This window comes from Esox lucius, chromosome 6 (assembly GCF_011004845.1).
Source record: "Esox lucius isolate fEsoLuc1 chromosome 6, fEsoLuc1.pri, whole genome shotgun sequence".
Lineage (NCBI taxonomy): Eukaryota > Metazoa > Chordata > Actinopteri > Esociformes > Esocidae > Esox > Esox lucius.
This window is the reverse complement of record NC_047574.1, coordinates 4,501,532-4,517,872: the sequence shown is the minus strand read 5'-3', so window position 1 is coordinate 4,517,872 and position 16,341 is coordinate 4,501,532. Positions and strand designations below refer to the sequence as shown.

The 16,341-nt window shown below is 42.0% G+C and overlaps 2 protein-coding genes across 10 annotated transcripts in view; both read right to left on the bottom strand.

The window, feature by feature from the left end:
• The window catches only part of LOC105009214 (A disintegrin and metalloproteinase with thrombospondin motifs 14), a 69,044-nt gene extending 64,468 nt beyond the window's left edge, over positions 1-4,576 (bottom strand). For all 4 annotated transcript variants that reach the window (XM_029120474.2, XM_029120476.2, XM_029120475.2 and 1 more), the window contains exons 1-2: positions 3,656-4,576; positions 2,583-3,022 (exon numbers count right to left, since the gene is read on the bottom strand). In XM_029120474.2, coding sequence (XP_028976307.2) covers positions 2,583-3,022; positions 3,656-3,737 — 522 coding nt within the window. In that variant the 5' untranslated portion in view covers positions 3,738-4,576. The remainder of the gene's footprint in view (positions 1-2,582; positions 3,023-3,655) is intronic.
• A 6,765-nt stretch (positions 4,577-11,341) lies between these two features.
• pald1a (phosphatase domain containing paladin 1a) overlaps positions 11,342-16,341 on the bottom strand; it is a 70,716-nt gene continuing 65,716 nt past the window's right edge. For 5 of the 6 annotated variants that reach the window (XM_010868368.5, XM_010868381.4, XM_010868353.5 and 2 more), the window contains exon 19: positions 12,324-14,810. In XM_010868368.5, the coding sequence (XP_010866670.1) occupies positions 14,661-14,810 (150 nt within the window). In that variant the 3' untranslated portion in view covers positions 12,324-14,660. Of the gene's footprint in view, positions 11,645-12,323; positions 14,811-16,341 lie in introns of those variants that run through there. The other variant, XR_002196867.3, reaches the window with a different exon arrangement.

The following is a 16,341-nucleotide window of genomic DNA, read 5'->3' as shown; positions in this document are numbered from 1 at the left end:
ATTACCTGTCGTTCTGAATAGTTTCAAGGTAAGCATAAAACAGTCCCGTTTTATGTTGAAATCAGGTCTGGCCTGGTGCAGAAATGTCTATCCACATATTCACACGAATACACAAACACGCACACACATATGCACAGACACACACTTGTTTGACTTTTTTTTTTAAGATATATGTTAGGGAATTTTATGCTCCCGAGCTAGACAGCCAGGTAAAATAGAGGAGAACGTTTTGGCTAAAAGAGCAGCAGCATTTGACACATGCTTCAGCAGTACTTGTGCACAAAAGGCTTAGAACACTTCACCAACCCAAACAAACCTAACTGTCTCTCCTAACCTTAACCTAAAGTTGTTTTCCTAAAGTATACCTTATTTTCTTTTTACTTGTAAGGAGTACTATTCCTCTTGTCCTCCCAAGTACTGTAATAAACACACGACACGCACATGAATAAGGACTTGTTGCCAGTCTCTGCTATTCATCTCTGCTTCTAAAGTAATGACTACTCTCTGATTTTCACTGTGTGTGTGTGTATGCGTGTGTGTGTGTGGGGGGGGGGGGGTTGGTTGGTTTCGCGTGCGTCTCTGTGTCCATGTCGCTAACTTAGCCAGTCATGCTGATATAAACAACTGCAACCCCATCCAGCGACAGAGGTTAAGGCCCCTCATTCACAGCAAAAGTTTTTAAAAAAATCTGTAATAGCAGCTATTGCAGTTTGCAGTTCTGCTGAGTGAGAATCTTTTCCTCTGCTGACCTACAAGTTGGGTGCCCAAAAGGTACCCGTTGGATGGCCCCATCTCTCACCTTCCCAGTTAACTATACATTGAGCTCACAGAACACACTAGGGCCCCACTACAAAGAAATACAGTGTAAAGGGAAAATAGGGCTATTTGGAATGCAAAGGTGTTACTGCAAAAGCATCCAGAGTACATATGAGTCTCAAGTGAATATAAACCTAGGTACAGACATAGATTTAGCTTCACCTACGCCAATCCGAACTTAAACCATCTTCGGGTAAATATTCCAAACTCACCCAAGATCAGCAACTAAGGGGAAAGGTGCCCCTGTGGCAGGCCAGAACAGGGGCATGAGTACACCTGATATCAGTTAGTGCGCGTAACTTTCTTCTTAACTGGCAGTAACCTCCTTACATAAAGGTTTAAAACTTTACAGTTTAAAAAAGATGAAGTGGACTCCATGAATCACTACCTTTGTGTTTGGCTACGACATTGTGGGGCGGCATGGCTGAGAAGGCTATCGCCTACTAGCGCAAAATGTTGTATATACGTCTTCCTGGTTGACAGGCGTCTTCCTGGTTGACAGGCGTCTTCCTGGTTGAGAAGGCGTCACTAACTTTGTTTTGCCTTCTGGCTCATACACTGCATGGGGTCCTCTACAGGAACAGAGTTCCTGAGAAAATCAACAGCAAAGCACCGAGCCTACCATGCTGCTCACGTGTTAAAGCCCATCAAAACAGTGGCTATGCTACCGTAGCCTGGTACCAGATCAGTTTGTACTTTCCTTTCAACAGTGGCTATGCTACAACAGCCTGGTACCAGATCAGTTTGTACTTTCCTTTCAATAGTGGCTATGCTACAACAGTCTGGTACCAGATCAGTTTGTACTTTCCTTTCAACAGTGGCTATGCTACAACAGCCTGGTACCAGATCAGTTTGTACTTTCCTTTCAACAGTGGCTATGCTACAACAGCCTGGTACCAGATCAGTTTGTACTTTCCTTTCAATAGTGGCTATGCTACAACAGTCTGGTACCAGATCAGTTTGTACTTTCCTTTCAACAGTGGCTATGCTACAACAGCCTGGTACCAGATCAGTTTGTACTTTCCTTTCAACAGTGGCTATGCTACAACAGCCTGGTACCAGATCAGTTTGTACTTTCCTTTCAACAGTGGCTATGCTACAACAGCCTGGTACCAGATCAGTTTGTACTTTCCTTTCAACAGTGGCTATGCTACAACAGCCTGGTACCAGATCAGTTTGTACTTTCCTTTCAACAGTGGCTATGCTACAACAGCCTGGTACCAGATCAGTTTGTACTTTCTTTTCAACAGTGGCTATGCTACAACAGCCAGGTACCAGATCAGTTTGTACTTTCCTTTCAACAGTGGCTATGCTACAACAGCCTGGTACCAGATCAGTTTGTACTTTCTTTTCAACAGTGGCTATGCTACAACAGCCAGGTACCAGATCAGTTTGTACTTTCTTTTCAACAGTGGCTATGCTACAACAGGCTGGTACCAGATCAGTTTGTGATGTCTTGCTAACAGATAGTGACCACTGCTGTTTGACATGTCTGTCTCTGTGTCTGTCCATGTGTCTGTCTTTGTATGTGTGTGTGTGTGTGTGTCTGTCTGTCTGTCTTTCTTTCTGTCTGTCTGTGTGTCTCTCTGTGTGTCTGTGCTGCCAACACAAACAGATATGGGTTAAAAAACTATGGTGTGTGCGTACTGTATATGTGAACGTGTGTGTGTCTGTGTGCGTGTGCGAATTTTCACGAGACAACTAATTTGCACCATTGTAGGGTATGGTGCTTGGTGCTGAGATCAGTCTTCTGGGTATTGACTTACCAGTCCATCACAGTTGCTTATGGCCACCGTGGCCTCTGGCATGTCCGATACGCCCCCAGTGAAAACACAGTCCCCATGAACAGGCTCTGTGGCCTTCTCCTCAAAGTCCTCCTGCCATTCCACAAATGCCCTGGGAGCCACCAGCCTCCGGTTGGCCCTGAGGCGAAGCTGCAGCTCCTTCCCAAACACAGTGACATTGAAAAACAGGTGTTGGCCAGCGCCGGGGGTGACAGGCGGCATCTCCGGGGCACTACGGGCCACGCGCCTCTTGCCCGGGCCAGGTGGCGAAGGAGCTCCAGTAGCGGCTTCGTCAGCACCTCCGCTCCCAGTGTTTCCAGTTGCAGCCGTGGCCGACACCACGTGAGAGATGTAGCGGCCGCGGGAGTCTGTGCTGAATGGCACGATAAGACCATATTCACTTAACTTTCCAGAGATACGTTCTGGTGAGACAAACAGCCGAGTAAAATTACCATGGGAGAAAAACAGAGACAGCTGTACAGTCTTATTACAGGAGCTTCTGGTTGAATTGATACAAATATATATTTATATATAATACACCGGTATTTGTGTAAAAGGACACTATGCCCGAAACACATGGGAAGTTGGGAACTTACGGATCTAGGTGAAAGGCACAGTATGTTAATGATTATATTCTGGTCAGGATGAGAGTCATCCATGTTAGTTAAAAGTGAATTGGCCTATTCACACATGGTTAACGGCAATACATATATGATTATACTATTTGATGATTATACTGACGCTTTTCACACAACTATTTGTTATGTGTCAAGCGTTAGTTGCATTACTAAAGGTCTAGTTTGGTTTAGCCGGCTGCCCTTTTAGGCAGAGTATGTTGTGCTATTTCTAGACACCTCCAATCAATGTGACCTCAGTCTCTGTCAAACACAGAGGGTTATATTTATACTGTCGAGTACAGTATGGGATAAGTACAGTAAGGTCGAGTACAGTATGGGATAAGTGTTATAGCCCTTTACTTACAAAGCACAATAGGCTAATTCCAAGTTAAATGCAAACAATAAGGTGAAGATCTTTTTTTTATCTTAAGAACTTACCATGTGATTTCACAGCGTGTTTTTGGTCCAGAAATATCAAACTGTACATCAGTAAATAAATGCAATCCACAGCGAGAGCCATTGTGCAGTAGTAGGCTGCCGCTTCACTTCAATCCACTCCAACCGGAGTTTTAAGTTTCCTTCCTATTGTAAACGTTATGCTGCTGTTGCTCCCTCCGACTCCACAGCTCCAGTACCGAACACCGCACAATTTATGAGAAGGAATTTAAAAAAACACACACTTCTCAATCTTGTACTTGGGCGAAGCCGCAGTCAAGCATTGTTAAAGTTACTCCAAACGCCAGCCAGACCGACGGGTGAATTCACAAGTTGTTCCAATCTTCTGGCCTCTGCTAAACTGTGCAGGAGCGGGACAGTCCCATCCATTTAGGAAAGGGAAAAAATCCGGAGTGCTGCTGCTGATGACGACAACTGCCTGGCCGGCTAATCGTAGAGTTCAGAGAGGTAGGCTGCAGTTAAACTAACTCACAGTCGGGGCTTGGAACCCTACAACCGTGTAGATTGTTGTTTATAAACACGGAGGTACACATAGTATTTGTCCGAAACTCGTACCCCGTCTAAACCTTAGGAGTAAAGAAGCCTTGCCCTTTTCCTGCATAGAAGAAACATCTGCCGCGTAGTCTTGCACCATTACGCACCGATGAGGCGTTTTGTACAGAAATTGCCGCCGGACTTCTCATACTCACCAGAACTTTATGTTACAGTTGTTTTTAGCAACGTTTTCTTTACTGTTCTAAGAGGGAGAGAGAGAGAGAGAGAGAGAGAGAGAGAGAGAGAAAGAGAGATTGAAAGAAAGAGAGAGAGAGAGAGAGAGAGAGACTCAACAGACACCGGTAGAGAACAAGTCGTGGCGAATTGTTTAGTTTGTGTAACAAGTCTCGGAATGCATACTCAATACGTAACTGTCTGCGGTCATGAATTTGACCACCCGGACTATATCATTACAATAATAATCCACTGTTTTGAAAACTCTTGATTCATACATTACAAAACTCCTTTTCAGGACCGTCTGCAATTTCCAAAACCAGTAGGTAAATGTGTGAATAATATATACGAGTAAAAATTGTATGTTGGTTATCCTTTAAATACTTTTTCTGCATGGGCTTAGGCCTCCAGAGTAGCACCGCCTACTGGGGGACGTAAAAGAAGTTCAGGTTCATCGGAAGTGGTGAGAAGTTTGCCCATTTATTTTATCCCAGAAGATTTTCTCTGAAGTGAATTCGTACTTAAATTGAAGAAAAATGTTTTCCATTAATTATTCGTTTCTATATCATCCAGATTTTAGTTTATTCAAGTATTTTTTCTTCTCGGGAACCTTAGGTTTACTTTACACACCCGCTAAAGCTATCAACAGTAGTCTGTTGAAAGCTACAAAGCATTCACATATATAAATAAAACACATAACATAACTTTACAATATCATAAAAATGTATATTATATAAACTTGCAGATGTCACTATAACATTCCTTCCACTTGTAAAAACAAATGAAATTCTTCCTGTCAATTAACACTTTATCAACATTACATTTGAAATGTAAACTGACCAGTAAGCTGTGTCCACCAGTGGAATGGAAACCTGCAAGCTAAGGGCTAAAACTCCTAGATTACTTTTATTTTTTACCCATCCCTGGTACACACACACACACACACACCTATTCCTTCCATGCCCCTGTTGGCCCTCAGCGCTACAAACTCTGTCCAAACCACAATAGTGAATCATAGTATGACTCCACAGTTAATTACAAGCCATGGATCTGGGGGTCTAACTTTATTGGAGCACTTTAAAGCTTTCATCCAGATAAATCTTACCTAAACAAAGTGTCTAGACCCCACATCATTTTTGTCTTCCACCTCTCCTGTCTGTCTGCCTGTTGGTCTGCCTGTTGGTCTGCATGTCTGTCTGCCTGTCTAGCTTGGGTCTGTGAAGGATCTCACTCATAGCCATGACTCCACACCCAGACAGGCTGCTGTATAATGGTCTCCATGTTTCTATGATGGACGGTCAATGTGAAGCAGGTGTGTTTTTTTATGCCTCAGTTGATCCTTGAAGACATAGAGTCCAGCTCAGCAGTAAGGACAAGGGGAGGGGAGTTGATTCGGATCCAAGGCTGTGATCCCAAATCACCCTGTAAAACCGCTACGCAGTGCACTACTGGTCCTATGGCTCTGGTCAAAAGCAGTGCACCACATAGGGAGTATGGGACCATTTGGGATTTACACCCCCCCAAAAAAAATCTCAGCATTAATAAGCAATGGAAACCAACCACAGCATTAAGAGATGGAAACCATTAACTCCCTGTTAAGAAGTTTCTACATTTCTTCTTTTTTTTTATTTTTTTTTTCGTTTTGCAAGAGTTGAATGCATGAGTGCGCTTTTTTGGGGGGTGTCCAGAAAGCCAGAATGACATTCCACGAAAGGCGGAGTATTCAATTAAACAGCTGAAGCCCGAAAGGCACCATATTCCCCTCGTGGTGTACTACTTTCGACCAAAGTCTCAAGGGGCCCCCGGTCGCAAGCAGTGCAGTGTGGGTAAAGAAGTGCCATTTGTGACGTAGACTCTGTTTTTCCCTACTTGAAATTAATAGTCACTGTTAGTTTGCGGTTGTATCCAAACATCAGAACTATTTTCTACTACATTGAATACCTACTTTGTCTTACCATCTATTCCGAGTGAAGGCTTAATAAATCCTGCTTTCCAAATGGCAACTTGTGCTTTTGACCAGAGCCCAGTGATCCCTGCTCAAAATGTAGGCCTTAGACGTAGCTGCACGCTATAATAAACTCTATGCCGACCACTGTCTCCTTTCTCGGGGTTGTCTCCATGAAAGACATGTCCCTAATTCTGCACTGATTCGCTGCAGGTTGAGAGGATCAGGGACGGTGTATGTATGCCGTATGCTAATTCATACAGTTGGTTTCAGGGCTAATCATAGCGAGTGAGGGAGATAGAGTTTGCTGCAGCACGGACGGTACTGGTTGCTCAACGACTCTGAAAGCCCAGTTGTGCCCCTAAAATACTTTCCTATTAGTAGTTTTCCCCTTCATAGAGTTCTACTTTATTTAATGTGACTGGGGATGGAGCCCTGTATATTGATCTTCTCCAGATGCTCCTGATGGAAGGAAGAACAGAGACCGTCCTGTGTATTCTGGGTCCGCGACTTTATGCGTAATATAGACTTGATGGGCATTTAATCAGGGACATTGAAAACGTTAGGAACCAATTTATTGTTTTTTCCATTTGTAAACTGAGCCATGCATATACATATATATGTATATACAAAAGGAAGGTTTTGAGTGAGGAGCAGAAGGGTTAAAATTAAGAGACCACTGCAAATTGAACACTTCTGTTCCTCACTCAAAACTTTCCTTTTCCACTTTTTTGGAAAGGAAAGAAAAAGGTGCAGTGGTCTATGAATTCTTTCCGGAGCTGTGTACATGACAGTCACCTTTTAGCGTCATTTCTTCGACTCCTTCAGACTCTGTCATTTTAACTGCCCTTCTGCGTTGCAGGCAGCAATCAACCAACCCCAGGTTGCAACGTAAACATTGGTAAACTGGTGGAGGAGAGCGGTGGGTTTTGAATTCCTCAGGGCGTCCTGTGCCACGGGCAGGCCATGCCAGCCTGCTGAGAAAATATGTTACTTCTCATCTCGCCAACGTAGGGTGATGCAATGCAGGTGCCAGTGAGACTGACTGACTGACTGACTGCAGACCAACTTGAGGAAAGAGAGAGAGGTGTGTGTGTGGGGGTTGGATGAGAGGGGGGAGACAAAGTGAGGTAGACCAACTTGAGGAAAGAGAGAGAAGTGTGTGAGGGGGTGGATGGGGGGGCAGAGTGAGGCATACAAAGAGAGGGAAAGAGAGAAAGGTGGGTTGGGGGGTTTATGGGGGGGGCAGAGAGAGGAAGAGTGCACTTGCCAGGGAACCATGCAATTTTGAGATATTGTTATGAAGACTCCCTCCTTTTCACTTTCTCTCTCTCTCTCTGTTTCTCTCACTTCCTCCAGTCCTCCCCCCTCTCTCTCTTTTCTCTTTCTCTCTCTCTCTCTCTCTCTCTCTTTGTCTCTCTTAGTCCAGCCCTCCCCCTCTCCCTCCATCTCTTTCACTCTCTCTCCCTCCTGCGGTCAGAACAGAAAGTAGGACCTGACAGAAACTGCTCTCAGATGTGCTGCTGACACTTACATATTTCACATACAAATACTTGGGGGATTTTTTATGGACAAAAAATGTCACAAATGTAAACAGATTCTGTAGAAGAGACAGATTCTGACAACGGTCTAAAACAAACAACTTTTTGACATATTTCTACAGTGTGAATTTAGAGAGTTTTAGAACACTTAAAACAGAGATTTCCTTGTAATATTAATGTGTTATTATCGATCACCTCCCCTAGTTTTAAAAACATGATTTGTTAATTTTATACTTAAAACATTAAACTGTAGGTGTATACTGGTAATTTTTGCTTGTATATATGTTAGTGATACAGTAAACATTGTATATATTGCCCCTTTAATGTTAGATTTGCCTAGATTTCCATAAGAGGTGATTAGTGCATATTAATCCAATCACTAATCACCTCCCGTAGTTCTCTCTGTGATATTAATGATTAGATTGGACTCAACTTTATTGTCATTGTACAAGTGCAAGGACTGTACAATGAAATGCAGTTAGCATCTAACCAGAAATGCAAATAGAAAATGTGTGCAGAAAATGTACATGTGAAACAGTAAAGAACAATGTATGTTATAGGTGTGATGTATAAATGTGCAATGAAGGCAAATTGAGGGTGCAAGTTAGCATGTGCAACTGAAATGTAGGAATAGCAGCAATGAGGTTCCAGAGGTAGAAATGTACATGTAACAACTGAAAACATCCTTATCAGACTTTGGAAAGCAGTGTCAGAGTCCAGTAGTACAAAGAGAGTAGTGCAACAAGGTCCCTGAGAGGCGGTACTAAGAGGTGGGCGGGTGGGTGTGGTTAGTGTTGGGTCACAGAGTTCAGCAGGTTTACAGTAGCTGGAAAGAAACTATTCCTGAGCCTGCTGGTGCCGGAACGAAGTGACTTGTACCGCCCGCCTGATGGTAGGAGAGCAAACAGTTTGTGGCCTGGGTGTGAAGGGTCCCTGATGATGCGGCGCACCCTGTGCAGACACCATTTGCACTGGAGGTCTATGATGGTTGGGAGCTGGGCACCAGTGATGTGCTGGGCGGTTTTCATCACTCGTCGCAGGGCCTTCCGGTCAGCCACGGAGCACCGCCAAACCAAACAGTGTGGGGCAGTTAGTCAGAATGCTCTCAACTGTGCAGCAGTAAAAGTTCACAAGGATATTGGGAGATCACACCCATCACCTCCCTATTGATACCACTAATCACCTCCCTGGTTCTCCCTGTGATATAAATGATACCACTAATCACCTCCATAGTTCTCCCTGTGATATTATTGATACCACTAATCACCTCCCTAGTTCTCCCCCGTGATACTAATCTTATCACTTTTTCAGGCAGCATGGGGAAATGGTTTCCATTAATCCAATTACCTTGACGGAGTTACTTGTTTCATACACATCAGAAATATCCAATGATATAAGCTGTGAAAAGGGAGTAGGGTTTTTTGTGTACCACACACTCCACTCCCCCTCCTGCTCTGTCATCTCTGGGAGGCCTTTCACATGACCTTCATTACGTCCCTCCAGACTGCCCACCTCTCAAAGCAGCCCTTTGTCTTTGGTAATCTGGGGATCGTGCTGGACTGCAAGGTCGGGTTGCACGTCGCAGGGGATCTGAACCGAAAAGCATTTTCGAAACCGAGAGCGGGGGAGGCCACGGTGTCATCGTGCCGCTAACGTGGGCCGCAGTTGGACGTCTAGAGAGACAGGTCGGCCCGCAAGCATCAACGGGATAGCGTTTATCTCCGAGCTGAATGGGTGTTTTTCCACGATAATGGAATAAATTAGATGTGTCTGTGTTGTTTGTATGGAATAGAATAATACAAATTAATAAAAAAAAAATACTTTCATATGAATATATTATAAATGCCCTTCAAGTTAGAATACAGATGCAAGGTTGTGTGTGTGTGTGTGTGTGGTTTGCAGGGTCTGGTGGTTTTTGTATCGTGGTGTTTGTAATCTTCTTTTACGTCCTTATTGTATGTTTGAGTTCTTGTTTGTTGTATTAAATGCAAAACATATGTTGTCACTATATAGGGCAGCAATGGTAGCCTGGCAGTTAGTGCATCTGACCAGCAGATCCAATATCCAAGCAAATAAATAAAAAATGCTGTAGCAATCGTTCTGTCCTTATACAAAATAATCTGTCTGGATAACAGGGTCTGCTAAATGACAAAAACATTTCTTCATTCTTGAAACCTAAGAATACGATACATTGAAGAAATCGGTTAGCAGTGTATGAAGAGATCCCTTTAAAACAAGTTATGTAGAATTTACAGTAAAACCCGTAAAATTTGACCTTATGGGTCCTTTTAGGCATTCTCCCTGAGGACAAAGATTATTTTCCACCAAGTAGAGGTAAGGGAAAAATTATCTTTGTATGGAAATACTGTGTGGAGTCCCCACAGGAAAAGTACAATGCATATACAGTAGTGTGTGTCTCTTATGGTGTTCCACATTTCTGCACAGAGGGCAAACTCATGAAATCATCTCCAAACTAGAAAAAGAAAGATGACAGTGTGGACCACAAACTCAAGCAGGAGAGGATTTCTCCTATCTTAAAGCCTCCTTGAACATTATCTGTTAGTCAACTAGACTGGGGCATGGCTAACTTCTTCAGCTAATGTAAACTACCAAAAGGTCATTCTATCTTTCCCACTTGGGTTTCCATTTTCATTAATCCAGGATAGGGCTGGGATGAGATAAACTCCTAACAACTTCCGTAATTAAGAGATAAGTCCGTTATGCTGTTAGAGAGTGGAGGGGGAGGACAGGAACGGCATGGAAGTGATCTGGGATATCAGCCTTTCAAAGCGGGTCTAGCTCAGCCAAGTGGGGCTTCGGTCTGCTCTGATCTGACACGCCAACAGCAACCCATTCCTCAGGACCACTCAGCCAGTCGACAGTTAAGTTTACAAATCTCAGATGAGCCGACCTTCACTTCAGACTCCACTGTGTCCTTTTCAGGGGCTCCTCTTTGAGAAAGAAGGTTGCGCTGAAAACCCTACAATGAATAAGGAATAAATAAATAAAAATAACAGAATAAAATCGAAGTGCTGTTGTTGACCTCGTCTGCTCTCATCTCTATAGGCTGGATCTCAAGTTGATGTGTATGATTGGATTACTAACTGAGTGGAGAGCATAAAAGGAGCTGATGGTTAGGATAGAGAATGGGGTAAAAGGTAGGGAAAAGATAATAATTTCTCACTCATATCTGACGACAGACCTCCATTGCATGTGGACAGAGCACAGGAGTCATGGTCAACTTAGAGAATAAGTGTGGCAGGAAAAACTCCCTTGGAAATAGGGCAGATTTTTTTTTGTGAAATGTTGGTTGGAAGAATCCCAAAGTGGTGAGGGAATAACTAAGGAAATCCGGTAACTTCCAACCATGAATTCTGACAATCTCAGCTATTGTACTTTGCAACCACTTGGACAACAAAGGTGACATTTTTATTTTAAGGTACTGTGTCAAGTGAAACGACGTTGACCAAAAAGCATTGTTGAATTAATTTTCAAGTTTATTTAAAATACAAAAATGTTTTACAATGTCCAAATTCAATGAAGAAAAAAAACAAACATACAACCGAGCATCCCGTACATAACCATGTACTGAACCGAGCGTGTTCAAATAAAAATACTGTATCCTTGTAAAAAAAAAACGTCTTACATTACAACCAATTAAGGACCGTAGTAAACATACTTGAGTAGCAGAACGTCTTCAGCTCTACAAGCCCTATGCAGTTAAACAGCTTTCCTGCTTTGATTACTGTACAGTCACAGAGTCACAGTCCGACAATCCTACAGCAAAAAAAAAAAGGATTTGACGAGTCAACATTTCAACATGTCAGAAAAGCCTGGCGGAGTGAACCCGATTCCCCCTTATGTATTACCTAACATGCCTATGGGGCAAATAATCACTCCTCCTAGAGCAAGGACCATAGCCCTGTGACATCATAGAACCTCAAAACCCTTTTCTATCCAGCCCCCCCACTGTTAAGCTCCTCTGTGTCATCTTTATTAGTCGTTGCATGTGATTCTCCATTCAACCCGACTTTATTAATCCACTGAGACACTCCAGTGTTGCTGCCAAACATGGGAGTTTCTCAATGGATTAATGAAGTCAGATAGTTCTTTCCTGTTTTAGTTTGCTCTCTTCCGTTTGGTGGCTAGTGAATAACCATATGAGAACTTAAGCCCCGCCCTCTAATTAACCATATCAGGGAACCACAAAGTGACAAGGTCTGTTTGGACAATGTCCAAAATGGCACACCATTCCCTATTTAATACATTTTCCCCATGAGCCCTGATCAGAAGTGGTGCACTAACAAGGAAACAGGGTGCCATTTACGGCACAATGGAGGCTGTGTTTACATAATCTGGTAATGTACACAAATAGCAAACATACACCCAGAAGAAATCCTACAGGAGACCATTTTCCAACACACTCCATCCAACAAATAATTTTCCACAGACAATATACCTTATTCTAGATGGCTTTATTTTCAGTACCTGGCTACATTAACATTACTCTACGGCTGCTAAAGCACGTTAGTAATGGCATTTGAAAACACTGAAAAATATAATTAATGTTGGATCATTCATTTGTAGCCTACACAACACATTGCATTAAGTCGATTTCTGTCTCTGTCAGCTAAGAACCATTGTATACAGTAGAATCAATGGCCTAGGGATGTTTTCTGCTATTCTGGATATAGCAGTCCTAGTCTAGTTACTAGTGATGGCCTTATGAGGCTTTATTATCGTTCTTCTAGCAGCAGGATATTATGCTACTGTAGCAGCGCTAACTCAGACTTTATTTTCAAAATAAAAACCATAATTGAAATATATAAGGCAATATAGTTAACAGTCTAGTCTGTACATTTTATGTTTGATGTCCGTTACAATATTGTTCATGTCTTCAAATTTGTACAGCTTTTATTGTGATAAAAAAAATCTGAGGGCTGCCAGCATAATATCCTGGTGCTACAATAACGCTAAAGAAGCCTTGTTTGGCTATCACTATTAGTTACAATTGTGTTTGTGCTCTTGTCAACTGCATTCCTATTATCGAATAGCCAAACATACTTGATGAGGATTTTATTACACAATAATAAAAATTGGCCCTCAGGCTAAAACTCGTAAATAATACATACTTCACAGAGTGCGAAAGCTATTTCATCAGCACTCGAAAACACTGTGTTGTATTTACCGGCCAATATTTACATCTTAAACAAACTATAGGCCGACTTAAAGTCTGATCTCTCAGATTCTGAATGCGCTGTGGACAAAAACATTAAATGGAGTTATCTTTCAAACAAACACTGAAAGGAGATAAGAATACAAAGGAGGGCCATTGTGAGGGGTGGAAGACTGGTGGAAATGGCACAGGGGGTACTCTGAAATGGCAATTGCATGAATGGTTTCAGCAGGTGTTCCAAATATAATATAAAATATCAGTTAAAGGGAGAATCTGGGATTAATTCATCCCTGGTTAGGCTCTGTGGCTCTAATACCCGAAAACTCTGGCCACTCTCAAATTCATATACAGAGCCGTGTGCTACCATCTGTGACATCAAAATGTTCTTTTTCTTACCATGTTTTGAGGCTTTACAGTGTTGCTTTACATTGACATAGTTTACACATATTGCAGTAAATCAAATATTCTTAAAAAGAGTAATTCCGAACAATATTTCAAAAGTACAAAAGGTTGCCCCTTTACTGAGAGGAGAAATGGCTGTGGACAAGACAGAGGCACATGCAAGCAGTGATAGAATACAGAGCAGAACTTGGCTTTGGCAGTAAGTACGCTAATATGATCAATAGAGCTAACAGATTGGATGCACAAAGCTGCACAAAGGCTTCACTTAATATTGTCTCCAGTTTAAACTGTATTTTTAGCTTTGAGAGAAACGGTAATACGGACAGAGACCGTGTGGTGGTGTATCCACACGGCAGAAAATAAAATTGTTGGCGGACGGATTGAAATTGCCGGCTTCCTGCAAAAAATACTCAAAAACTGGTCTCACCTTGCCTGAAGGTGTCTCGCCAATCAAAATGCCAATCAGAATGAGGTTGAGGTGTGTGGGAAGTCGTTTTGCTCTGTCGGTTTCAATAGGATAGGATTATGTCTTCTCAACCAATAGGACAGGATTATGTCCTCTCAACCATTAACTGGTTTGGTTGCTGGAACTCCTCAGCTGGAATAAGATTTCAGATTGGTGATTATGAGACTGGAGTGGCTCGAACTTGTAAGTCCTCCTTAAACCTTACATCAACATTAACTTAGCATTTTAACCTTCATGCTTTACAGTTAATGACAGTTAATGTAGACTTATTTTAGTAGTACCTAATGTCCATATTCTCATTTTAATGAATTAATAAAAAAGTAAACAATTAATTGATTTTGATCCTATATTAATACTAAAAAATAAAGCAAATCGCACAAATGCAGGCTAGAATCTTGCCAGCAGAGAGAGCAGAGAAGCCATGAATGAAAAACATGAGAAACCAACTGATAGTATTAAAACAGCAGTTCATTAAAATACTACATACCACAGGTAGTGGGTTTAAAATAGCAATATCAAAGTAATACTGTATCTGAGTGATACAGCTGGTCAAATATGAAGCATTATTATATAAAAAAAAAAAACATTAAAAAAAGGAAAAAGCACAGAAGTACATTGGTCAAATAAACTGTCACCCTAATCCCTTCGCAGTGCATGAGGCCCTGGTTAAAAACAGTGCACGTAAAAAGGGAATAGGCGTCCATTTCCGGCCTATCCATAGCTTGGCGGTTCACAGTGATCTCCTCCGCTCAGATGAACATCCCCCTGAAGGGACGCGACTGGACGTTCTGTTGCTGCCAGCGACCACGGATCCTGGCCAGAGGCGTGTCAAGAGGGTTCTGGAACTCAGAGAAGCCCAACTGATCCAGAAGGTGATAAACCCCGGCCCTGGCAGCTACCTGTGGTAGAAACACAGGACGAGAGACGAACACAGGATAGAACAGGAAAAAACATGTTACAGTTCTGAGAGTGATCCAAGATCAACCGACACACAAACATACAGACGGACGGACATGCAGACGTTTTAAAGGAAGGCACAGTGTAGCTCTGTTGTAAGACCGTGGTGCTTGCAAACACCAGGGTTAGGGGCTCAATTCCCATGTGGGATGGTACTGACATGTTTCCAGTCCTCGTTTTGGACAAGAGCATCTCTGTATAAAATACAGAGGTGGCCCTGCAGCAGGAGGAATGGGGCATCCGAGCACAGCGATCAATGAGAACACAGCTGGTCAAGGTCGTAACCCTATTGTTACATAACCACAGGCCACTTTCTACACATAGGTAACACGCGAGTTAAGAACATGACGGCATGAGACGTACATTCAGTTCACTAGTGAGCGTTGTTTGACCAACAAATAGTTTCGTTTAACGCTAACATTGTCAATGTCTACATGATCACAGGAGGACATATTCAGGAAATGTGTCACAAAGAACAAGGAAAACATCTAACAATATAACTACATGCACTTTCATGCATTGGGCATGTATATCTCAGGAAGAGTAGCTTCGGTTATAGCTAATAATGAAGCTAACAAACCTAACTAAACTTGCCCCACTGACCGTCACACAATAATTTTAAACTATAAAGCCATCTATACAACAATTGAAAAGAAATAGATAGAACAAATCAAAATAAACCGAATCGGTAAGGTGCACAGCACTTCAACCGAAGCAGACAGAATGCACCAACAGAAATCGCTAGCACGGGATGCAGTGGTTCGCAGACTGCACTATATACAGTTTTTTGCTAATTATTCACATTTTGGCCGATACACTGAAATAGTCAACCCATCATAATCCCCTTAAAACCTAGCGGCGAAAGGTGACACTGGTTTGTTTAATCTTTCACCAGAAATTTTTGAATTGCTTTAAAAAAGGCCTGTGTTTCGTTTAGGTTTTGACAACCGTGTAAATCGTGTAAATCTCATCAAGACTATTAGATAGACTTTTAAATAGATTAGACTATTCAACTATATTGTCAATGAACAGTACGAGTACAGTACAAGTAAATGCAGACAGCATCGAACCAGAAGTGCAAATAGAAGAGGGCAGGAAATGTACAAGTATTAAGTGCATTTTACAAATGGAATGTATATTGTAATAAAGGCAAATACAGTGAAAAATTGCAATTTAGGCATTATTTATAAAAGTCAACTTATCCTGTAGATATTTACAAAATGTCCTCTCAACCATTAATTTACTATAAAAAGGGGTCTTGATTCTAAAACATTTGAAAACCACTGGCCTAAAGGTTAGAGTTAAAAACCCTGAACTTAAAAAGGTGTGATATCTGTTGTGCCCTTGAGCAAGTTAATTGAGCCTAATTACTTCTGTAATTCACTATGGAAAATTTAAAAAACAATCTACAGAACAGGAAACAATGAACTATACATATGCATTAGTTAACTATACAGACGCTTCGGTTTGAAC